This window comes from Trachurus japonicus, chromosome 13 (genome assembly GCF_045865225.1).
Source record: "Trachurus japonicus isolate A0001 chromosome 13, Traja_1.0".
Classification (NCBI taxonomy): Eukaryota; Metazoa; Chordata; class Actinopteri; order Carangiformes; family Carangidae; genus Trachurus; species Trachurus japonicus.
The window spans coordinates 14,271,983-14,297,669 of NC_140919.1; the positions used below are offsets into that span (position 1 = coordinate 14,271,983).

A 25,687-nucleotide genomic window follows, 5' to 3' on the forward strand; every position below is an offset into this window, starting at 1 on the left:
GGGTTGTGGTTTGTGTGGTTTATGGAAATGAGATGACAAGCTTTATATTACTCATTAATGTCGCGAGGGACAGGTGAGAGGCAGGAATTCAGTCGAAAGGTAAGCTATACCTGTATTATCGCAACAAACCGCCATGTGCTCTGATTCTCAACACGTTATTTTTCATGACGAAAATCGATCTCGACAGTTGGCGTGAGGACACTTGCTATCATTACTAGCTATGTTATGACAACAACAACACAACGCTTCAGGTGAAACTCCAGTCTCACTTCTTGTTTTTGTGTCCTTTTAGCCGTCGTTTTTTAGTTAATATGCTGGTTTAACCCTCGCTTTTCTTCGGTGTCACACTCGTAGATCATTAACTGAAGTGGCTAGCGGACCTGCTGGCTAACGTTTATTATTAAAACTAAAGCGATCAGCAAAACTGAGAGTTAGCCAACCACATTAGCTGAACAGGAAGCACAGACTGTGAGGGTCGGAGGTCGATAAAACTGTACACTTTACACCTTCAGTCTATCAAACATGAGGTGGTTTCACTTACAGGGACGATAAACTCTAAAATGAGCGATGTTTAACTGTTTGAAAGAGATATCTGTTGATAATACTTGACACTAACGTCGTTATTATCAGTTTCTCATGTGGTCACAGGCGGGTTGTTTGGCCACAGTGCAGCATTGTCTCTCTAGGGAAATAAATGTGGTTATTATAAATTAGTGTGATTGTTTCGATAACACTGTTTACCCAGTTTTCTGTCAATACGGTTCCTTCCGTCAACAGGTCACTATCTCGAAGTCTGTGTTTTATTTTACTTGACTTTGGGTGTGGTGGCGGTGGTGTAATCTTGATGACTCGAGTTGGATTCATATTACTTAATACACTACTCTCCCCATATTACACCGTTGGGTATCGTTCACATACAAACTCACTGACACAGACAACTACATGTGGTCGAGTTGGATTACCAACTGGTCAGAGGGGACAATCAGGTTTACAGGGGACAGTATCCAAAGTTAAATCTCTTTAAAACCAGGTAGTTGTTTCTGTGTGTCTGGGGGAAAAAAAGAAAGAAATATTAAGTGTTAAATTTGCTTTGCACATAATGCTTAGGAAGTGATGTGTAAATAAATGCACCTCCAAACTGGTTGATCAGGGTTTATATTCTTCTTCTTTTTTTTTACTTTAAAATTTTCATTCATAAACACAATAGAAAAGAAGAAAAAAGCAGCTCAAATAGTGAAACATGGATTGTAACTCGACAACTCATATGTCTAATTGTTGCACACTGATACAATGCTATGTGTTTGTGTAGCCTATGTGTTTTTTAATGCGATGGTGACTATTTTAATTTCCCCTCTGGGGATCGATAAAGATATCAATCAAAAAAACATGCATGGAGTGCTGCATGGTTCTCAGTTGTCTTTGCCTCTTGTCTCTACCTCTGGTGCTCTTCAGTGTGAGGATCCAAATACTAGATGGTAGCGGGAACTGAGGCACTCAGAGCAGGAAGGTTATTTTAAAAAGCCTTTATTGCAGCATGGCCAAACAAATTAAAACCAAGCCAACGTGTTGCGGCCACAGGCCTTCATCAGGGCTGATATAAAATGGCTGCCCATATGGCCCATAAAGATATAAATCAATAAGACAATAATAAGACACAAAGGGTAAAGTCAGACAATAACATGAGAAGTCACAAGTATTCCCGGAAAAATAAGTTTGGGATACAGAAAAAAGAATAATAATAATAAAATAGATCAGTAATAATAATAATAATACAGAGGAGACGACTACTTTGCAGTGAGGTGACTCATATTAAGTTTTCCCAACATCCTGATGTCACCGGCCTTTTGCCCCTAGTCCTAGCTGGCAGAACCTCATATGATGCTGTTTCAGTCATTAAGAGTTTCCACTCTTGCAGTGTTGGTTGTGTGGGTGATTTCCAGTGCCCCAGTTTGATCCTGGCAGCTGACGCTATCCCAACCTTCACGACTGAATATGCATTTGTGTTTTATCCACCAAAAGGCAGAAATGTGGAGACACTGGCAAAGAAATTCCTGCCCAAAACTCTGCCCAAGTATGATCAGGGTTATATTTTAACTTCACGATCACAGCTGAAGTTTACTGCATTAAAGTTTGACCTTTTCAAGTCAAAACAATGAATCAAAGGTATTTGTCCAGGTTCTGTTATTAAATTTTCTCCCCCTGCCAGCGCTAACAGAGAAGCTTTTCATGTGTAATAGTCAAGTTGTCCGACTTTCATGTAAACACGGTGTTAATCAGATGTCCTCCTCTGATGCCACAGCTCTCTCTCTGTGCTCGCTGGCGTCTAGTTAGTGTGAAGCTGTGAATCTAATAAGTGTCCTCTGAATACAGCACGCCATTGATACTCAACCAGACTCTCCTCAGATCCTCCTCGCTCCTAACCAGACCTTCCCTCTCCTCTCTTCTTGTCGTTGTCTCACGTCCAGGTTGCTGCTGTTCAGATGAGGAGGAGGACTCGCCTGGTTGACGCCGTGTGTCGCCCCCCGTTGCTATGGCAACGCCCTATTTTCCCACATTCCTCGTGCTCCTCTTCCTGTCCTCCGTCACCCTCTTGCTGCTGACCCTCCTGCCCGCCGTCGTCCCGTCCGTTTCCTCCGACTCCCCCTCTCCTCCCTCTGCTTGGCCGTCGCATTCGTGCGGCCCAGGTCAGTCCTGGGCCGTCCAGCTCCGCGCCGAGCCACACCACGAAGAAGAGGACGGCGAACAGAGATCTGTGCTCTTGGATGGAATAGCTGATACGGTACGGTGGTGCTACATTAACACTTACGTTTTAATCTTTCTAAACGGTGTCAAGCTGTTTTCCCACAGCTCTTGGACTCTTTCATGTTTTATGATATTTTCTAAATAAAACAGAACTACAACCTTTATTTACGTTACTGAGATACTGTTGTTTATAGGAACAGCACATTTGGTACTGCTTTGTTTCTTACTGCATAACCTTAGGGGTATTTTTCATACTCAGCTTTTAGTTCTTTTAGAAACAGATTCTGTTTATTTCTAATACAGCCAAATAGATTTTAATTTGTTAGTTCAACATTTTGGAGGCTCATGGGATTTCTTGGTTTCTCTCATCAAATTCATCAAATACACAATCCAACAACTCCAAAATGCTCTGGTGGACAAGTTGTGACCTGCACATTCACCACGCTATGAGATAATAACAGAACGTTACCAGTTGTTTTCGAGGCAAATGCAGAGACTGCTTGCCAAAAAACTGCTCCGACGGGAATGTGCATCAGCGGTTTTGCCTCGAAAACAACTCAGTTTCTTAACGCCCCGGATTGTGTATTTGATGAGTTTGATGAGGGAAACCAAGAAATCCTATTAGCCTCCGTAGCGTAGCTCTTCTAAAAATAACTTGCACTGACAATTAAAGGTAACAAACCTACTCCTGAGGCTACTGGGATTATGGCAATGGGCCAATTTGCCAAAATGTTGAACTATCCCTTATCTGGTTTCCTGCAAGAATTCAATCTTCCTGCAAGAATTGTTCAAGTCTCATCTGATGTATATTGAAATCACACATGAGTTATTGTTAAGTATTGTGTCAGATCTGTGATGATTAGTGTTTTCTCCGTCGCAGGTGGCAGAGCAGGCCGGGCTGCAGAACCAGGGCCAGATTGGACAGCTGGAAGGCCATTACTTGCTGTGCTCTGTAAATCCCAGTGCTGGATCTGAGGGAGACAGTTTGAGACAAAGTGTCCACCCTGGGGACGTCCTGGCAGCCGACCCTCATGTCCTGTGGTACTCCCAGGAGAGGGTGCTCAGCCGCTCCAAGAGATCCATGGCCTTCAACGATCCCCAGTACCCTAATCAGTGGCACCTGGTGAGGATGTGTATTTTTGTTGTCTTAACTCACTCACTAGAGATGGATAGAGAGATATAGCATTTTCTGTATAATTATTAGTATGGATTTGCTTGTGGTCACTGTGACTTTCAGGGACAACGTAAAAAAAAAAAAGAGTCTAAAACCGAAAACACCATCTAGCCAAGGTTTTCAATTCTACCATTAGCCTAAATATTAAAGGGGAACTGTGCAAGTCCGCTCGCTTTTCCGCTGTTTTGGTTACGCTCTTCTCGCCCATGTGCATTTTTTGACAACGAAGCCGGCGAAAAATCAATAAATGGAGCGGTGGATAATGCTACATAACATATAAGATGTTACGGCGTGTAGGCGTGTGTAGTCGTAACCGTCATAAACAAAAGATTACGGGTTACGGAGCGCGTTTGTGTCGCGGTGCTGCAGAGACGAGAGCTGCGACAGGTACTACACTGATGTTGCAAGGTTGGTTTTCAGCCGTGAGACGCCAGGTGAAGGCAGAGAGCCTCCGTTCTCGCTCGTAACAAGTCACAAGTCATGTAGTTAACAATCACAATTACTCCAGAGCTTTTTAATTAAAGCAGAAGTAAGCGATCCGGTCGTTTTGGCTAACTTCTTGTCAGCCGATGGAGTTGGCAGTCCCTGTACTCGTCCCTACGTCACCACATTCACACGCATCCCTTGGCTGCACACACAGAGAGGACCGCCCCTTTATGCCGTTCTCTCTCCTCATTGGATAAAGGTTGTAGGATACAAGGAAAGTTTTCTTCTCGGCTTACAGCAGAGCAGAGTGACTGACAGACCCGTGTTTCAGACCAAACACTCTATAGAAGCGATTGCTGTCGGAAGATATAACTATTTAAGACTTATATTAATACAAATATTCCGCTTACTTCTGCTTTAAAGGTTGCCATTTATATAAAATCAGGTCTTATAGTTGACACAGTTTAACTAAAATATTCCGCTTACTTCTGCTTTAAGGTAAAAATGTAGCAGAGCCACGGGACAAATCCTGCTTAGTTCCTCTTTAATACAACAGTTGGCACAGAAGACTATTTTAATAGCTCACTGAGGATGTTACATCGACATTAACGTCTCTGTCACAACTGGTTTTCCTCTTGCTTACAAGCAGCAGCCTGGTTTCATAAAGGGCGGGGTGAAAAAGAATGTGCCCGTTACCAGTGTTGGCAATTAACCTTTGTTTTTACAGGGAGCATAACCTGCCAAACCAACACGAGAGCCCAGACAGGATCTATTAAAAAAAAAACATTCATGTCCTGCTCCTTGTTTGTTTTGTTTTTTAACTTAGTTTTGTAACAGTAACATGACATCCATCTACATTTGTTTTCATTTACATTTTTTCCCTATTCACAGCTGCACATAATTTTTTACACTTATGTAAAAAAACAGGATAATTGCATAACCATACATTTTAAAATATATACATATATGATAAGATAAACAGTAACAATTGTATTACACAAATTTAGAAGGAGATAATAGAAGACTCTTTCTTGTTTTAAGTGAGACTTAAACTTGTTGTGCTGAGGCATTAATGTGACACAAACGTAGTTGCTTGATTAGGTGGAGTTTATGTTTTGCTTTCAGTTTGATTTGGTTAAATGTGTTATTACGTGACCTCTCAGCAACCTCAAACCTCAACCTGTTTACATAGAAAAGTCACTGTGGTTATTTTGCAAAAAAAAAGCAAAAGCACTCTAGACACTGGTACTGCACACAGAACTGTTCAACTACAGATAAAAGATCGTCCAACTGCGACTGTTTTTTTTTTTTTAATCAAAGACTTACTCTCCTCTTCACATTACCTCAACATTTCCTTGATTTTCTTTCTTTTTATTTCAGCATAATCGAGTCAATCATGGGATGGATATCAACTTGACCGGGGTGTGGGAGCGTAACATAACCGGCCGAGGGGTCACGGTGGTCGTGGTAGACGACGGGGTGCAGCATACGCACAAGGACATTCAGCCAAACTATGTAAGTCAGCAACATCAGTGGTTTATGCAACTCAACTCCCATGCGCTGTGTTTTCGCTGTTATAGCTGAATCGTTTTGGGAAGTATAAAAGGCTTAATCATACAGGAAGGAAGTGTGTCGGACGTTTGCCAATGAAACTGTATTCATTCCTGTTTGTCAGTCCTTAACGGGCCCTTTATAGTGTGAGTCTGTTCTTATGCTTCAGAGATCATTGTCGTGAAAATGATTTCATTTCTTTAAACTTGGACTCCAGGACAACCTGATTAGATTTTGGTGGTCAAAGGTCACATTGTGACATAATTCATTAATTCAAACAATAATAATTAAACAATTTAATACCACAATGTCCAGCTGGTTTAAATGATGAAGTCATGACATTTTATATATCCCCATTGTCCAATTCTAAAAGGTCGGCTTCAGTGTGACATCATGGTGTTTTGCAAAAACATGCCATAACTCAGGAAGAGAGTTTGTGACCACATACAGTGGTTAGTTAGTTTTCTGCATGAATTGGCCATTAAATGTGATCCGATCTACATCTAAGTCACAAGTATAAACAAACACAATGTGCTTAACCTAATACCACACAAACGATTATATTTCATGTCTTTATTGAACATATCCATTAAACATTCACAGTGCTGGTGGAAAAAGTAAATGAACCCTTGGATTTAATAACTGGTTGAACCTCGTTTGGCAGCAGTAACCTCAACCCGACGTTTCCAGTAGCTGCAGATCAGAACTGCACAACACTCAGGATGAATTTTGGACCATTCGTCCTCACAGACCTGCTTCAGCTCAGCCATGTTATTATAGGATGTCTGGTGTGAACGGCTCTCTTGAGGTCATTCCACAGCATCCCTACTGGATTCCCAGTCTGGTCTCTGACTGGGCCGCTCCCAACAGTGGATTTCCTTTTTTTTTTTGAAGCTACTCTAGATCTTTTACACCATATGTACAAAAAATACAAAACAGTTTAATCTTAGTTTCATCCGTCCACAAAACATGTTCCCCTTAGTATTATGGAGTGGCAAACTTCAAGCCTGCAAAGGAAAGCAAAGATGCCGAAAACTAGGAAATTCCAAAGGGTTCACTTACTTTTCCTTGCAACTGTGCATCCTGCAACTTGGCTGGTTGGTGGAGGCAAACAACCATCAGACAGGAATTCTTGTTAAATTATAGTCAAGGTGTAGTTACCGTACCTGCAAAGGCAGAGGAAAAAGCATCCACTCTAAAGTCATGTTAGGAGCTGTTTTCTGTTCACTCATTACATCAGCGACAGAAATGTCCTAGATTTAAATGTAGACAAGGTTTCACATCACATTGGCATCTTAAAAGTGTTGCAGCAACAGCCAGGAAGATAAGGAGGAGTAGTGGTGGGTGGTGGTGGTGGTGGTGGTGGTGAACTGAGTGGATTTGTTGTGGTTATGCTCTAGTTTTGCTGATCTGGCTAAAAAGACTCAAAACATTTCTAGTAAAACCAGTTTTTATTTATTTTTGAAACGAAACGAAGAAGAAAAGTGACGATGCTGCAAAAGCTGGAGAAACTCCCCTTTGAGTTTGCAATTGTGGCATTTCCCAGCAGTAGGATTGACGTTTTATTTTTTGTATTTTACCAGTCAACTTTGCTTTTACCTATTTATAAACCACATACTTTGAATGATGTTTCTGTCCAGAGTCCAGAGGGGAGTTATGACCTGAACTCCAACGACCCAGACCCCATGCCTCACCCCGACGTCAGCGACAACCACCACGGGACTCGATGCGCCGGGGAGATCGCAGCCGTTCCCAACAACAGCTACTGCGCCGTGGGCGTGGCCTATGGCAGCAAAGTGGCAGGTACAGTACAGACACTGGTCCAAACTCAGAGCTCAGAGTTAAAGGGATACTTCACCCAAAATCGATAATTGAACCAATCATCTACTCACCAACATGCCAAGGAAGGGTTTGGAGAAAACGCTTTAGGAGTTCCAGGGGGGGTACGACTGGCAACGGATTTACATATAATGGCAGCGGATAGAGTTCACTTTTGAATCGTCCAAAACACACACTATGAAACATCCAGATACCTCCATACTGCTCGTCTGTACTGACCCAAGTGTCCTGAAGCCGCAACATGAAAAAATTGTTCAGAAAAGATGCATTTGATATCTGTTTTAGCCTTGTTGTAGTAGTAGCTCCCAGTGGCTGCACGAGATTTGCTGCGAGATGTTCGTCCATGTTTACGTCACACATCCAGTGGTTTACAACGATGAACAGTTCAGATAAGAAACAACGCACACCGTAGGTTGTGGAGGTGCTGGCGATGGATAAAATTGAAGAAAGAAAAAGAGGAACGCCGCACACTCTGCAACTGGAGCTGAGTGTGCGGTGACGTTTTTCTTTCTTACAACGATGAACAAACATCTCGCAGCAAATCTCACACAGCCACTGGGAACTACTACTACAACAAGGCTAAAAACAGAGATCAAATTTTCAACTTTTTCATGTGGCGGCTTCAGGACACTTGGGTCAGTACAGACGAGCAGTATGGAGGTATCTGGATGTTTCATAGTGTGTGTTTTGGACGATTCAAAAGTGAACTCTATCCGCCGCCATTATATGAAAATGCGTTGCCAGCCGGACCCCCCCTGGAACTACAAAAGCCTTTTGATAACTCTGAAAGTTCTCCAAACCCTTCCTTGGCATGACGGTGAGTAGAAAATTGGTGAATTACTGATTTCGGGTGAAGTATCCCTTTAAGAACGTGTGACATACTGTAAAGGCTGAGACTGTGAGTTAAGTGTGTGTGGTGAAACAGGCGCTTGTTCTGCCCTCAGGTATCAGAGTCCTGGACGGCCCGCTGACCGACAGCCTGGAGGCCATCGCCTTCAACAAGCACTACCAGGTCAACGACATCTACAGCTGCAGGTGACACACAACTCTCCTATTAACGTGTTTCCATTTTAGGCGAGACACTACAGCCTAAAAACATTGTTCATGCACCAATGAAATTTGAAGATTTTGGGCTATTTTGCTTCCTTAACATGTCGTCTTTCAGAATAGTGGAAAGAAATGGTTATTTTACTTCATTTTGTCTGTAGCGTTCTCCTGAATTCACCAAAAGCTAAAATACGACTGTGCCATGCCTGTTGTCTGACCCATGTCATGTCTGGCATCTTACTATGACCCCTGTCTATATCCTGAACATTTTTACAGAGGGGTTTGTTTATATATCAATCACAGCCTGATTTACACAACATTTTATTCCTAAAAACATGGTGAAATTGGATTTTTTTTTTTTTTTTAAGGCTGGTGAGTATTTTCTCATTTACAGAGTGATAAATGTATGGAAATGAGCTCATATTTAACTAGATATTGCCTCATTTACATATTTAAACATAAAATCTGACCAAACTTGTAATACAAAAAAACATTTATCTTAATTTAAGTGATAAACTTGGGCAGTTTCATGGTGACATCTGTTAGTTAAAATTTTTACCCTATTCACCTGTATAGTAGTGAAATGTCATTCTTTGACAGCTTCTCTGCAATGTAGTGTGGTATTTAACCTGATTTCACTTTGCCTCTTGTTTCCCTCAGCTGGGGTCCAGATGACGACGGACGCACTGTGGACGGACCTCACCCCCTGGGAAAGGTTTGTGCGCAGTGTTTCTTCTCGTCCAGCAGGGGGCAGCACGTTGCAGCAGATTCTGTGCTCAGTCTCACTCTTTCACTTCTTATATTATTGATTAGATCATTTGGAGCCTTTTTTCCATGGTGTGTGTGTGTGTGTGAAATGTTTCTCTCCTCCTCTCCACAGGCGGCGCTGCAGCACGGCGTGATTGCAGGCAGACGAGGCTTTGGCAGCATCTTCGTGGTTGCCAGTGGCAACGGAGGTCAGTTTGACGACAACTGTAATTACGACGGCTACGCCAACTCCATCTACACCATCACAATCGGTAAGACGCACAGACCGGTGTGTGTGAGTGTGTGTGTGTGTACATGAGTGAGTGACTGTGTAAGTTGCTTTGTGTTTGCGGTGTGAGTGTAGATAATCAGTGTGTGTGTGTGTGTGTGTGTGTTACAGGAGCAGTTGATGAAAAGGGGAGGATGCCCTTCTATGCGGAGGAGTGCGCTGCCATGTTAGCTGTTACTTTCAGCAGCGGGAGGGACAGCGCAAGGAGAATAGTACGTCTCACTGGAACACACACAAACGCACAATTTGATGACTAGACTGAAAGAAAACATGAATGGTGGCACAAGGAACGCGACACAGAGCCAGCAGTCTGCGATGTTTCCTGAAACTGGAGCAAAAAAGACTTGAATAACATTTTCTGTAGAAGGTCAAGTTGCAGTGAGTGAGTCAGAGGATGGTACCGGCGTTACCAAGCAACTGGACCAAGCGAGGGCACCTGAACAGAAGAGTCTACACAGAGCAGACCAACCGCAATAATCAGTGATCTCAGCTTTAAAGGGATAATTCAACATTTTGGCAAATTGGCCCATTGCCATAATCCCTATAGTCATAGCAGGTTCGTTACCTTTAACTCATTGAGTGCCAACCACGTAATTTCTCGTTTTTCGTTCCCATGCGTTGAGTGCCAAAAACGAAATTTTTCGTTTTTTGCTTTTTTTTTTAATTATGAAAATAGACACTTTAATACACATTATATGTAAATTTGGGGACTCTACGACGAGGAGAACTGAAATAGATGACGATCAAAGTCACATGACAGCTCATGATCTGGAAGTTTTTATCATAACTCAGCTTCTGCAAAAGGAGTTCTGCATGCAGATGCAGCGCAGCTGCGCCGCAGCTGCTCTGCTCTCACCCGCGAGGCTGCAGCAGCTGGGAGCTGAACCAGGAAGCTCTCAGCCGACAGTCCCGCCCGGTCTTCATCTGGAGCAACACCGTGTCCTCCCCAAAGTCCTCCCGCGGTAAAATCTGATGGTCTCTGGGTCAAAGCAGACCGGCACCACCGACCCGTACCACAGAAGGACCACGACCACCGACGGGACCGGTGTTCGCGAGCCGCTGTGGCCGGCAGAGCCTCACGTTCCGCGGCGAGAGGCTGTGACACGGCACGGTGCGTCTGTGTTATTGTTGTTTAGTGGCGCCCCCCCCGCCCCCGATGGTGGTTTTGTGAATAGAACAACAATTGTTGTGTATATTTATCTTATACGAGCCCTTTGATCCAGAAATGCGAGTGTGAGAAGAGCGACAGGCACAAACAGCGCACCTTTCATAAAAGACGCTCTATCTCCTTTTCTAGAAAAAAAGGAGGGATTTTGGTGAAACCCAGCCATGTTTAGCTTGACTTTTCTCAGGAACGGAGGCACGTAGAAACAAACGGTTTGTGGCCATTTGAAGGATAAAGTTAAACCTTTCAAATGAGCCACAGTATGTGTTGGTGGCAATAATATAGAATACACTATGGCTCTAAAATAAAAAGTCAAATATGGTCTAATTTGCCGGTACACTTGACTAAAACTTTGGAAAGGAGCGCGGCACTCAATGAGTTAATTGTCGGTGCAAGCTATTTTTAGAACGGTGGAGCAGAGCCGCGCGCTGTTCAGAGTTACGCTACGGAGGCTAATCAAACGCATCAAATACACAATCCAACAACTTTCGTTAGTTTGTTAGTTCGTTAGTGTTAGCACCCAACCACTGCTACTGTAACACAGATTTAAACAGGTAAATGCAAAGCCGGTGCCGTGCCGAAAAACTGCCTCCAACGGGAACGCGCTTCAGCAGTTTTGCATGAATTCACCTCTAAAACAACTCTGTCTGTCTTGTAACGTCCCGCTATTATTTCATAGCGTGGTGAATGTGCAGGTCACAACGTGTCCACCAGAGCGTTTTGGAGTTGTTTTGATTGTGTATTTGATGAGTTTGATGAAGGAAACCAAGAAATCCCGTGAGCCTCCGTAGCGTAGCTCTGAGCAGCTCGCGGCTCTGCTCCGCCACTCTAAAAATAGCTTGCACCGACAATTAAAGGTAACGAACCAACTGCGAAAACTATAGGGATTATGGCAATGGGCCAATTTGCCAAAATGTTGAACTATCCCTTTAATTAAAAATCTAAACAACTGTAAATATATATCCTTTATTTCAACTGGAGAGCCCATTGAGAATCCTCATTTACAACGGTGACGACAATAAAACAACATCAATTAAAGAGAGAAAAAACAAAGATGAAGACAATATTAGCAAAATAAAGCAATGAATCTGCTGATAGGAATAGGTGATATCTTAAAGTTTAGTTTTCATAGTTTAAAGTTTAGTGTGCACTTTGGTGGCGTGTAGCCCACAACTCTGTGTGTCAACTTCAGCAGTTTGTTGTGAAACAGAGCAGTTACATGTTGCTATGCCAACAGAATATAAACATGCAGCTCTTTATCGTGCATTTATCTGCCTAGTCTGTCAGTATTTATTTATTTATTTATCTATGCCTTGGGCCAGTTTCAGTCTATCTCTGTGTCAGCCCTTTGTGACTGCCAGAGAAAACGTTGCAGCTGTCAGAGGTTGGGTCTGTGTAGCTCTGAAGTTCACTCACTTTAGTTTAGTTTATTATTTAATTTGGTCGATTAGACTGACAAATTGCATAGATTTAATTGGTCAGTACATGCAACCAAAAGGTGTAGGCTGAAGCAATAGCTTATTGTGCCTACCCTTTGTACATAAGATTTCCATTTACATAGTGAAGCTGCAGGATCAGCCGTATGTATATCTCTAAATGACGGTATTGTTTATCTGCTATAATTTGGTTTATCTTTTTTGGCGTTGCAGTTAAAAACTGAGCCGTTAAATGCAACATCTCCACTGTCCTTCTGCTTGAACTGCTTCTTGAAGCCCCCCCACCCCCAGACAAAAAAAAAAAACAGCACATCTATCACAAAGTCTAACTGTGTGTGTGCGGTGGGACCTGAGGTGTCGTCCTGCCAGCCTCTGTTTTAGCGATAGTGACAGCTGTTTGAAAGGTCATGAAGGAGCAGAGACTGTTTCCAGCTGAAAACAATGACGGACGATGACAGGAGCAAGGGCCCGTTTATGAAAAAAAAAAGACGAAAATACTGACCTCTTATTTGCTGCTGTTTGCGGCTGTCGCCATGGGAGCGCAGTTTGGACAGAGGATGTCATCGCCAGCGGGAGAGAAGGGCTAAGCCAGGGTAGGGCTCTCTCTCTCTCTGGAGAAGACTGATCCACCACCGCTGACCACAGCCGACTCGCCCGCCAAGTGCTCGCCACACACTGCCCATTAGTGCATTATTCTGCAGAAGCTGTTTAGGATCCACCAAGAACAGCTGCCGTCGCAAATGCACTAGATCACAGTTGGAGTATTTGCTGGTCAGTTTGGGCTTTGCACTTTAAAAATGTTCCCGTTAAACCGTTTTTTTTTTTCTCCGTGGGTCAACTGAGGTCATTATTTTGGGGGCTGATGCATCAGAGGTTCCTCGTTAGCTCGGGGCTTGTTCATTACATGGTCACCACCACATCAACTGCTGCTTTTAGGCGAACACAAGTATCCATGCACAACATTTATTAGTGGCTTTAAACCATCAACATAACTGGAACAGCTGTTGGAAAAGACTCACATGCCCCCCCCCCCGCTCGCATGTAAACACAGAGGAGTGGTTAATGTCTCAGCCCGCATCGCTGTGGTCCCTCCGTCAGACGAGCTGTCAACTGATGTGTGTACCAGCAGGTGGTGTGCTCCAGAAACATACAGCAGGGAAAACATATTTCTCAGTGAATATATTATATTCACTGAGAAATATGTTTTCCATCCATCCATCCTTTTTCCCTATTTCTTATAGACATGTATTTGCTCAGAGCTACGCTACAGAGGTTCATGGGATTTCTTGGTTTCCCTCATCAAACTCATCAAATACACAATTTAACAACTCCAAATGAAGAGACTGCTTGCTGAAAAACCACCCTCGACAGCATCAGCGGTTTTGCATGAATTTCCCTCTAAAACAACTCTGTCTCATAACGTTCCCATGGCATGGTGAATGTGCAGGTCACAACTTGTCCACGAGAACGTTTTGGAGTTGTTGGATTGTGTATTTGATGAGTTTGATGAGGGAAATCAAGAAATCCCATTAGCCTCTGTAGCTCGCGGCTCTGCTCCGCCGTTCTAAAAATAGCTTGCACCGTCAATTAAAGGTAACGAACCTACTGCTATGACCATAGGGATTATGGCAATGGGCCAATTTGCCAAAATGTTGAACTATCCCTTTAACAGTTTACAAAAATACATTTTAATACCTTCAACAAAGTATATAACAGTCAAACTATATAGTTAGTTATAGTTAAAGAAAAGACAGAACTCAAAACAAAACAAAACTGGGTAAAGACATTACGTAATCATACACAGCTAGGCATCAAATGGTTAAGGTATCGACAGTTAGGGACATATCACCTTCAAGTTACCAGAGTTTCTTCAACTTCACAGTTCTCTAAGATGCAAGAAAGGGAATCCAGATCTCTTTGATTTTGGAGTGAATACATTTCTAATCGGGCCATTGATATCAAATTTTCACCAGATGTCGGCAACAACCCAAGTAATCCACACATACAGAGAAATCAAAACATACAGTATATGTCCAAAAGTTATGTGAAATACAGTAAATTGAAATGACACAAGGAATAAGTATTGAACACATGAAGAAATGGAGCCAAGAAACCAACCAGCTGGAATCTGTCAGCATTTAGAAAGTCATCCTGTCCCCTATCAGTGCTAATTAATATCAGCTGGTTTAGTCTTAATTGACGCCTATAAAAGGTCTTTTATTACCAAAGTGCCACACAAGAAGCATCTCATGATGGGTAAAAGCAAAGAGCTCTCTCAAGACCTTCACAGCCTTAATGTTGCAAAACATACTGAGGCCGTTGGTTACAGACGTGTTTCTAAACCCCCTTAAATGCACCATTGGGGCCAGTATCCAGAAACGAAAAGAGCATAAATAATTTCACCATAAACCGGCCACGACCAGGTGCTCCTCGCAAGATTTCTGACTGAGTCTAAAGAAAACTCAGAAGAGTTGTCCAAGAGCCAAGTAGCACTCACACAGAACTTCAGAGAGACCTAGAGTAAAATAACAATGAGTAACTGTGATATGTTCAGTACTTATTTTCCCCGCTGTGTATAGCACGTATACACTACACATATAAAACAATATGAAGAGTTCATCTTGTGTTGCCATGTCTGCTCGTAAACTTAATCATCTGTGTAAATCCATCCCCTCCTTCCTCCTTTTCACCCACTGTGGACTGACTGGATTTTAAACTACGCTACATTACCGTTCCCTTTGTTTTGACATTTTTATTTCCTGGTCTGTTTTAATGGTTTAACAGTTTTCTCTTCTTCTTTTCACTGTCTTTCATCTTCCTAAAGCTGAACCTTCCCAGGGACTTAAAGTACTGAGGTTCTGGCCACTCGCAATAAATATGTCGCTCTGTGACACTGGTGCCTGAGTAAAGTGTTAGTTTATGCTCATGACTTAGATCATTTGTTTTGGATATACCCTATAAGGGGTTTGTATATGCACATCTGTTAATGTATAGCTAAATATATGCACCGTTTGATTTCAGTTTACGTTTGGCTCCTCACCAGAGCTATTACCGGCTTGTCTCTATGTTTGCACATGAACTTCAGCTCATCCGACTTCTCATGTGTGTCCGCAGGTGACGTCAGACTGGTCCATGCGTCAGGGGTCGGGCTGCACGGACGGCCACACCGGCACGTCCGCCGCAGCCCCGCTGGCGGCAGGAATGGTGGCCCTCATGCTGCAGGTGCGTCCCTGCCTCAGCTGGAGGGACGTCCAGCACATCATCACCTTCACCGCCACAGAGGTAGGTGTGACGAAATGACCTTCTGCCCCAGTCATTGCTTTAGTTTACATATGACACAATCTAAAGGGATACGGTAACATTTTTTTTTTCTTGTCTTGCCTCACTCCTGAGTCCATGACCAGCAGATAGACACCATCCTTTCGACTCTGCGTGCAGTAACAAGGGAGATACGGGCAGAGCTGGCGCACCGCTAATTAGCTTAGCTCAAACGCTGGAAGTGTATAGGTAGTGTTAGCCTGCCTCCTACCCAAGCCGAAATCAGCAGTCAGAAGCTGATTTCATTTTATCTGTAAACTCTGTAAATATATCACTTTATCGACATTTCAAACATTTTCAGGCGAAAAAGTAGCCGTTAAGATCAGCAGTGTGTCGTCAATTTGTTTAAATACCAGCTGTTTACAATTTTGTTCAGACGAATTAGGCGCTACTCAAGCTAGCCGTTGTGACCGACGCACTTCCGGTTACTTTCACAAAATAAAACACCCGTCGCCCTTTACATACAGAAAACTATGACGATAGAATCTGTGCTTTTACTTTGAAATAGGAAGCTAACCTACCCTCGATGTAGCTAGCTTGAACCAAAATAAACCGTCTTTGCTTGAACCCTCCGTTTTGACCGATCTCATCCCGTTGCCGGCATTTGACCGCTCAAGATGCCTTACCGGAGAGTTTTGTCAGCTCTGAGACGAAGATCGGCCCGCCGGTTTCCGTTTAGAGTTGCTGAAGAGTTTCTCTGATGACTTTAGGTGGAGGCAGGCTAACACTACCTATACACTTCCAGCGTTTGAGCTAAGCTAATTAGCGGTGCGCCAGCTCTGCCCGTATCTCCCTCGTTACTGCACGCACAGTCGAAAGGATGGTGTCTATCTGCTTGTCATGGACTCGGGAGTGAGTCAAGACACTAAAAAAAAATGTTGCCGTATCCCTTTTAAAGGTTTAATAATCAGGGACAATGCACATTAATAAAATAATTTTGTAAACGTGCCAGAATTAGCCAAAAGGTATTTTATATCTGCTGTCCCTGGACTGACGTTAAGTCGTCACCCTAAAAGAGAATAAAATGATTTAGTTATAGACATACAAATAATACATTAAAGGATTAGAAGGCTACATCTGGATTAAGATTAAAAGGCAGAAAACTATGCAAAAGTCCATTAATACACACACAAGCTTAGATAAACTCAGCTCAAACACCAGCCAATTGCTACAGACAAAACAGAAGCAGCTTTGACACTGGCATCCGATATGGTCATGATGACATCCCCATAGATATACGCACGCAGTTTAATCCCCACCTATGATTTAATACTAATGGCCTAAACTAACAGTTATTTAATCAGCTGATAAATTGTCAGTGCAAATCTTGTTTTGTCCAAAAGCAAAAGGTCGGAAAAAAGTAGCAAATCTTCACTTTTCGAGAAGCTGGGAACCTGAAATGTCTTGAGGACTTGCTTCAGAAGTTCCTGAATATTTAATCAATAACAGAGAGGTACTGGTAGTTCCTTTTCTTTGTGACGGTTGAGAAAGTCAGTGCCATTTGTGTGTATGTGAAGCTACAACAGTGTATCTTAAGACTGGCCTGGCTCTGTTCAGTTTTCCAGTGCCGTTAAAAGTTCAATAATTCAATAACAACACCACATTTCCTCTGCTCCTTGTTGAGTTATTGTGGCTTTTCTCTCCTCTCACAGTGCAGAGATGAGATACTATCTGCACTGTTTGTTTGTCTGTTATATTGCTGCATAACAATAACAGCAGAAAGTAAACTGAGCTTTGTGGTTCGTATTTGTTTTAACAGTGCGACAGCAGTGCAGACTGGAGGGTGAATGGAGCTGGTTTCCATCACAGCCACCAGCACGGCTTTGGTCTGCTCAACGCGTGGAGGCTCGTCAATGCTGCCAGTGTACGTGCACACATTTTTTTTTTTACTTTTACTCTTAAAATATATATATTTTTTATATATATAATTCACACAGCACTATTTACCACAAGAGCTTCATGTTTTCTCTGTTTCACAGGTGTGGGAGCCGGTGCCGTTCCTCGTGTCCTATCAGAGCGCGGCCATTAAAGAGGAGGCGTCCGTCCTGACCTATCCGGACGAGCTGATCCGAACCTGGAATGGTAAATCTGTCTTCTCGTCTGCTGCCTCTCTCTCTCTCTCTCTCTCTGGGCTCTGTATCGGACAGTTGCTTGTCGAGTTTACACACTGCGCCGTGTGGCCGACTCCCTGCCTCCCTCCCTGCCTGCTCCTCAGTCAGTCTCTCTGTCCATATTAGGTAAAAATCTCTTGTTTGTGAGTTCCTGCGTCCACATTGAAATACTGGGTGAGATTTTTCCAGATTGCTGCTTTTTCTTTTTTTTCTCCTTTTTTTTTTTCTTTTCTCCAATTTTTTTTGTCCCCCGCCCCCACCTAATCTGTGTCTGCATTTTACAACAGAACGTTTTGTTCCCTCTTCATTTCTTCATTTCCTACCACTGTGATTCTCTCATTCTCAACTCATCTGTGTATGTGTGAGTGTGTGCGATTCGTCTCTTTCTCTCTCAAACACATGTTTTCACAAATGCTCACAGTGACCTCATTCTAGCAGAAACATTTCCTTCTCCCTCGCCTTTCCCTCTCCTCCCGCGATCAGTATCTTCCCTCTTTAAGGCCTCGTCCCAGTCAGGAGTGCAGCCAGAGACCAGTCTGTGTGTGTGTTAGTGTGTGTGTGTGTGTGTGTGCAGTCTCAGGCAGCAGGAGTTTCTTGAGGACAGAGTGAAAAGTTGCTGATGGTTACAGAGCAGACTGGGCGTTATTTCAAAAAAGATATTGAGTCACATCAAACTACTGTAATTCACATTTGCCTTTTTTTTTTCTTTTTTTTAACCCTCTGTTGGATCGGTCCGAGTCCGTTTGTCACTGATGCAGATTATGGTCTGTCTGTCACATCACTTTGCAATGTCTGTTGTCATAGTTTCTATGTGTTTTGGCTGCCTCAGCGGCTACTGCTCTGTCCCTTAAGAGAATTCCAAACTGCCGGCTTCCCGTGTGAACACCTCCGCCACTGATGCGTGTTGGCGTGTTTGTGTACATGTATACATAGTAACTGGCTCTGACTTAGTGCTGCTGGTCAAGTTCAGGGCTTGTGAGGTGAGCTGTGGTATGAAAGAGCAGCAGTTGCACCGGTGTGTTTCAAGTTTATTGGTGTAAAGTAAGTGTGTATGGACAACATTTGTGATTTAAAAAGAGAATTTGGTTGAAAATGACAACTGGAATTCATTATGGAATAAAGGGGAAAAACACTTCTCTTTCAAAATTTACATCAAATTAATTTAGATAATAATAATAACTTTATTTATATAGCACCTTTAAAAACACAAGTTTACAAAGTGCTTCACAAAACAATATAGAAGAGACAGGTCACAAATGCCATAAAACCAAAAGAGGTGGACCGCCCAAGTCATACAGCAACACAGGCAACACAAGAACCCAACAACAGACTGAGACCACAGGAGGACTCAAATCAGAGTGCAGGATGGAGTTAAAGATACATTAACTAAATAAAAGGGGGGTATAAAAACAAATAAAATGAGATACAATAAAATAAGAAAAAGATAGGATAAAAGAGTTAAAACCGAAGAAGGTGTAAAGTAAAACAAAGAGCTTCTGAGTAAAACTCTGAGATAAAATAGATCGTAGGATGATCACATGAAAGCAAGTCTGTAAAAGTGGATTATTTTACCAATAAATTCAGGCACTTAACACAAGTAACAAAATGTCATGAAAGTATCTCAACCATTTCGTGAGGCTGAGATTGTGAGGTGGCAGCCATATTTGGACTAGAGTTTGTTTTGTTGGCGACTGTGAGACCCCCCCGGCATGATAGAAAACTATGTGGCAGAAATATAAAATGAGTAACTTGATAGTATTTGATAGTTTGTATTTGATAGTACGTGATAAGATCTTAGGAGAAGCAAAAGATATTTTCCCACATATTATCCCGTGGTCGGTCTTCATCCTTTCATCTCATCCGGTGGATGTTGAAACGCTGATTTAAGTGCTGGGAAATCATACTGAACATATAACTTTTGACCTACAGTTGAATGAATCACTCGAAGCCACCAGTGCAGTGTGGACTTTTCTTCCATCTCACAGTCGTGGTAAAGTTAAAAAAAAAAAATCACCTTCATCTCTCTAGTTTTCTTTCTCCTCTCAGTCACTTTCTTCCTCCATCTGCTTTGAACTCACCCTCCATCCTCTCCTCTGTCCTTCCACTTGTCTCCATCTTCTCACCACCCGTCCTCTCTCTCTCCCTCTCTCTCTCTCTCTCTCTTCATGTGGGTCCCCTGACGCTCTGTCTCTCCCTCCACACCTCTGTTTACACTCCGCGTCCCTCCCTACCCCGAGGATGTGTTGCTGCCCTACATGGTCAGGGAGCACCACGACTCATTAGTAGTCAGAGCCCAGGAAATGCCACGAAATTACCAGACACACACAGCGGGAGGTGGTCACGACGACGAGTGATAACACTTTACTATAGAGAAAGTGGAGAAGAGACAACCAGGGTCTGTTTGGAGTCTGCATCTGAAGAAAATCAGCTCCTGTATAATTTAATTATTATTAATTTCTATGTACCTAAATTATATTTATATACATTTTTTTTATTTATTTATGGAAATGTACTGTTTTTTGCCATACATTTTATTTATAAGGAGTCCACAGCCCTGCTCTTGACATGATGCTCTAATGTACAGTGCTAATATGCAAACAATAACAATGCTATACGACTAGAAAATAGTTTCAAGTTGTTATAATGATGATCAGATTCTCTCTCTCTCACACACACGAACACACATGCGTGCGCTGACTGAGTCACTCTCTCCTCTCCCTCAGTCTCTGCTGCCGACCTGAGACAGTCTGGGATGGAGACACTGGAGCACGTGGCCGTCACCGTGACGATAAACCATCCCTGCCGTGGCAACGTGGAGATTGTGCTGGAGTGCCCCAGCGGTATGACGTCAATCATCGGGGCACGCCGCGCCGTAGACAGGTGCGCACACACACATGCACTTAACAGTGAGGTAAACAACAGCCAAGACATATCACATACACATATATGTATTCTTATTTACTGGTATTGAAATAACAAAGTTACAATTATCACACTGCATGTAAGGGTAATCATCTAGCTCATATTAAAGGGGTAGTTCAACATTTTGGCAAATTGGCCCATTGCCATAATCCCTATAGTCATAGCAGTAGGTTCGTTACCTTTAATTTTTGGTGCAAGTTGTTTTTAGAACAGCGGAGCAGAGCCATGAGCTGCTCAGAGCTACGCTACGGAGGCTCATGGGATTTCTTGGTTTCCCTCATCAAACTCATCAAATACACAATCCAACAACTCCAAAACACTCTGGTGGACAAGTTGTGACCTGCACATTCACCACGCTATGAGATAATAACAGAACGTTACCAGACCGCTTATGTGCGTTCCCGGGGGCAGTTTTTCAGCAAAGCAGTCTGCATTTACCTCTAAAACAACTCTGTCTTGTAACGTTCTGTTATTATCTCATAGCGTGGTGAATGTGCAGGTCACAACTTGTCCACAAGAGCGTTTTGGAGTTGTTGGATTGTGTATTTGATGAGTTTGATGAGGGAAACCAAGAAATCCCATTAGCCTCCGTAGCTTAGCTCTGAGCAGCTCACGGCTCTGCTCCGCCGTTCTAAAAGTAGCTTGCACCGACAAATGAAGGTAACGAACCTACTGCTATGATTATAGGGATTATGGCAATGGGCCAATTTGCCAAAATGTTGAACTATCCCTTTAAAGTATCTTCATGTCAGGATTTTTTTTTTTACTGCTGTATAATAAATTAAGGTGTGTGTGTGCATTTATGTGCCCACAGAGACTCTGGCGGTTACCAGGATTGGACTTTCTCCACCGTGCGCTGCTGGGGAGAGAGAGCCGAGGGCCACTACACACTCAAGATATCTGACCACAGTAAGACGCTGCTACAAACACACACACACCTACAGTACAAACATGACGAGTAACTGTGAGGCCTCAGCACAGGGACAGGAAAGACTCTCTCAAGAGTCAGAAACACAAACACACACATTTCTATGTCTTTTATGGTAGTCGTCGTTGGGTTTTTTTTCTTGGTGACCTCATGCACTTCTCCTGCCCACACTGACTCTTCTCTCGGTTCCCGCAGAAGAGCCGTCGTCTACGAAGTGTGCCGCTGTGGGGGTGTTGAAGCAGTGGAAACTGACCCTGTATGGCTCCTCCATGACCTTCAGCGAGGTCAAGGAGAGACAGAGGTACGACCTCACAGCCTGGGAGTAACCTGTGTGTTTTCATTCACAATTTAATAGTTTCCACAATTTCTTATTTTAGTGATTTTAGTGTCAATAACAATGAATTTCATCTTTCTTTCTTTATTTTACGTAATTTATACAAATACTTGCAATTTGAATTAAAGAGATGGTTCGACATTTTGGCAAATTGGCCCATTGCCATAATCCCTATAGTCATAGCAGTAGGTTTGTTACCTTTTGTCGGTGCAAGCTATTTTGAGAACGGCGGAGCAGAGCTGCGAGCTGCTCAGAGTTACGCTACGGAGGCTAATGGGATTTCTTGATTTCCCTCATCAAACTCATCAAATACACAATCCAACAACTCCAAGTTGTGACCTGCACATTCACCACGCTATGAGATAATAACAGAATGTTACGAAAACAACTCTGTCTCGTATCGTTCTGTTATTATCTCATAGCGTGGTGAATGTGCAGGTCACAACTTGTCCACCAGAGCGTTTTGGAGTTGTTGGATTGTGTATTTGATGAGTTTGATGAGGGAAACCAAGAGATCCCTTTAGCCTCTGTAGCATAGCCGTTCTAAAAACAGCTTGCACCGACAATTAAAGGTAATGAACCTACAGTACTCCTAAAACAATAGAGATTATGGCAATGTGCCAATTTGCCAAAATGTTGAACTATCCCTTTAAATGCTGAATGGCAATTAGCTCAGAGTTACCAGCTTTGAATATATTCTGAATGCTGTTTGGTTGTTGATTGACAGACTGGTGGACGAGGCTATGAGTGGTAAATATCTGGACGGCAGCTTTTCTCTGCCCTGCCCCCCAGGCCTGGACATCCCTCCAGAGATCGTTCACCCGTTCACCTCCAACAACCTCAAGGTGAACTCGCACTCAGACACACACACACCACATGTTCACCACCACCACGTCGATGTCCTCCACGACTCTGTCTCCATTAGCCGTTAGTGTTATCTTAGCTGTCTCTACCTAACAACAGGTTGCAGCTGTGTTTCTTTTCCCCTCGAGTAAATAATGCGCTGCACATGTTCCAACATTCATGCTTTTTTTTCTTTTTTTCTCAAAGGAGGTTAAATCGAAAGCAACTGGACTTAGTTACTGTCTAGGAAGACGTTTCACCTCTCATCCAAGAGGCTTCGTCAGTTCATGTACGCATCTGACCAGGCTGACTCCAACGACTGTCGTTATAACAACATAAGGCACTAACGAAGTCGAAACCAACTTTCCATCAAAGACAGTCATTTAAACGACTGTCGTTGGCACTTGGAGCACAAAAGGGAACCAGTGACATCATAACCCTTGTGAACGCCCACACAAGAGGTTAAATAGTGAGTCTCCACACCAGTTAGTTGGACTAGTCCCAGCCTGGTCAGATGCGTACATGAACTGATGAAGCCTCTTGGATGAGAGGTGAAACGTCTTCCTAGACAATAACTAAGTCCAGTTGCTTTCGATTTAACTTCCTTTGAAATACTATGACCTGGACAAATGAGAATATGCACCGGCTTAACATTCATGCTTGTTCTTCCTCCTCCCTCCTCTACAGTTTCTGCTGTTACTGGGCTGCTTCGCTCTCTTTTGGTCCCTCTACTACACGCTGGAGGTCACGCTGGCCCACCTGGACCTCAGGGTCCTCGTCTGCAGGCGATGGGGACGTCACAGGGCCAGGAGAGGGCGCCGAGGGAGAGGAGGAGTGGAGGACGCGGCGGTGGAGGAAGATCGGGAGGAAGAGGAAGCGGACTCAGGGGTGGAGTTGCATGCAGTGCTGCTGGACTCCGAAGCCAAAGCGCCGCTTCTCGGCGGAGATCAGCTGGTGACACACATCGGGCCAGAGGATGGGTCGATAATGTGATACTCAGGCTTTGTCCCTCCACTCCTCCTGTCCTCTTTCTGCCGCCCGTCACCTGCGCCCTGTGGTGATGGACTGCAGATGAACTGAAGAGGGGACTCTTTGTCCCACTCTGCATTCCCCAACTCGTGGCCTTGTATGAGCATCAATTTGTATTTGTGCCGCGACAATATGTGTGAATGTGTGCGTCGTACTCCTGTCCATTGATCAAATGTCCTCGCAAGGAAACAATACTGATGACAATCTTCTAACATGAGGATGTTTTGTCAGTCCTGGGGTTGGAGTGAGCTCAGGACACTGACTGGAAAGCGACCTTACTGGGTCCTCGTGTACTGTAGGCGCATGTTTACATGTGTGAAAGGGTCTTTAGAGGCTCGGCTGTATGTTGAATATGCACCCACAGAAGAACTGAGCTTATAGGTTGATGGGTTTTTTTTTTAAATCAGGAGAAAACGAGAACATGATGTGCACTATAGACTGGTAAAAATCTGTGTGTGAGTGAGTTTGTGCTTTCTCGTGTGTGTGTGTTGTTGTGACACGACTGAGTGAGTGAGTGTGCTTGTAATGTACAAGATCTTCCAGGAAAAGTATCCTCACATGTGAGGTTTTAAGAGTGTACTGTATTTTAAGAATAGGATTTATTTTCTGAGGTGTTTTTATTTTTAAGCCTGGGGTTATTATCTGAGGGTTATTGCCCAACTACTGAAAAAAACTTGAAGTGGGATTTTCAAGAGTGGGATTTGCATATGTATTTCTTTTTGTTTTTATAAAGTGTAATATATACACAATGTGTGCCTGTTGTACAGATATATTCAAAATTTGTTTCATGATTTGTATAAAGTGTTTTTAAGAATGTATTATTAAAGAGTTTAATTTTTTACTGTAATGGAGTGGTTGGAGTGAACTTGGAAACTGTGTTTTGCTGTGCAAGTCACAGGTGATGTGAATGACAATAAATGACTGTTGATGGAAATCAGTTTATTATTCTAACAGTTTTTGTTTTTTTTGTTTTTTTGCCAGTAATTAGGCCTACAGCTCAAGTGAGAATTGTGTAAGATGTTAAAACTGTTTATAAAAAAAGTCTGCAAATATTAACTTTCCTAGCACACTGATGCAAATTTCAGCATATAGTGACTTCAAATGGCTTTGGGACCAAATTTAAGTTTAGGATTGATTTTTAACAACAGCAAAAAAAAAGATTAAAAGCACTGTACAAACAAAGATGAAGGTTATTGAATGGTATGAACTTAATAGTGTACCATCCATACCATGCAAACTCATTTCTGTTTCTGTTGGGGCCTGCCGCCTTTTACAAATTGTTCGTATTTTTATTGCTAGCTTGTGACTAAGGTTTTTCAAAATAAGAAAAAAAAAAAAATCAAATGTTTAATTCAAACCCGAAAAGATTATATTTTTCACCAGCTACCTACTTGTTACTTTTCCCTTTGACCAATGAGCTCGCTCGTTGTCATTTGTGAACACTCGCGTGACGGTCATGTAAGCAAGAAGCTGCAAACTTCAGAGAATGGGCGATTCATTCAGCAACAATGACCCTCCTGCTGTTTACCAAGTTAAAAAAAAGAAAGAAAAAAAAGCGTCGCCTAGAAGAGGACGGATAAAAGAGAACCGGATGAGTTTACCGTGAGAGGTAGAGGTTATTTAGGTCTTTTATACTCAAGCTATCAACGTGTAGCTAAGTGCAGCCAGATGCTAAAGTTAGCTGGAGCGGCTAACCTCCCAGTCAGTGTTGAAGTGAAGTGTTAAGTAGGCCTATGTAACAGGAATGTGTAAAATAAACAAAAGGCATACAATTAAAACAATATGC

The 25,687-nt window shown here is 42.9% G+C and overlaps 1 protein-coding gene across 1 annotated transcript; it reads left to right on the forward strand.

Moving 5' to 3' along the window:
- Positions 1–24,838, forward strand: pcsk7 (proprotein convertase subtilisin/kexin type 7). Its single transcript, XM_085794901.1, has 17 exons — positions 1–99; positions 2,466–2,779; positions 3,623–3,865; positions 5,723–5,857; positions 7,534–7,696; positions 8,677–8,767; positions 9,440–9,494; positions 9,660–9,798; positions 9,927–10,027; positions 15,531–15,698; positions 17,494–17,598; positions 17,714–17,816; positions 20,569–20,725; positions 21,582–21,676; positions 21,891–21,996; positions 22,757–22,874; positions 23,560–24,838. The coding sequence occupies exons 2-17, from the start codon at positions 2,531–2,533 to the stop codon at positions 23,863–23,865; spliced, it is 2,334 nt and encodes a 777-aa protein (XP_085651027.1). The 5' UTR covers positions 1–99; positions 2,466–2,530; the 3' UTR covers positions 23,866–24,838.
- The last annotated feature ends 849 nt before the right edge of the window (positions 24,839–25,687 follow it).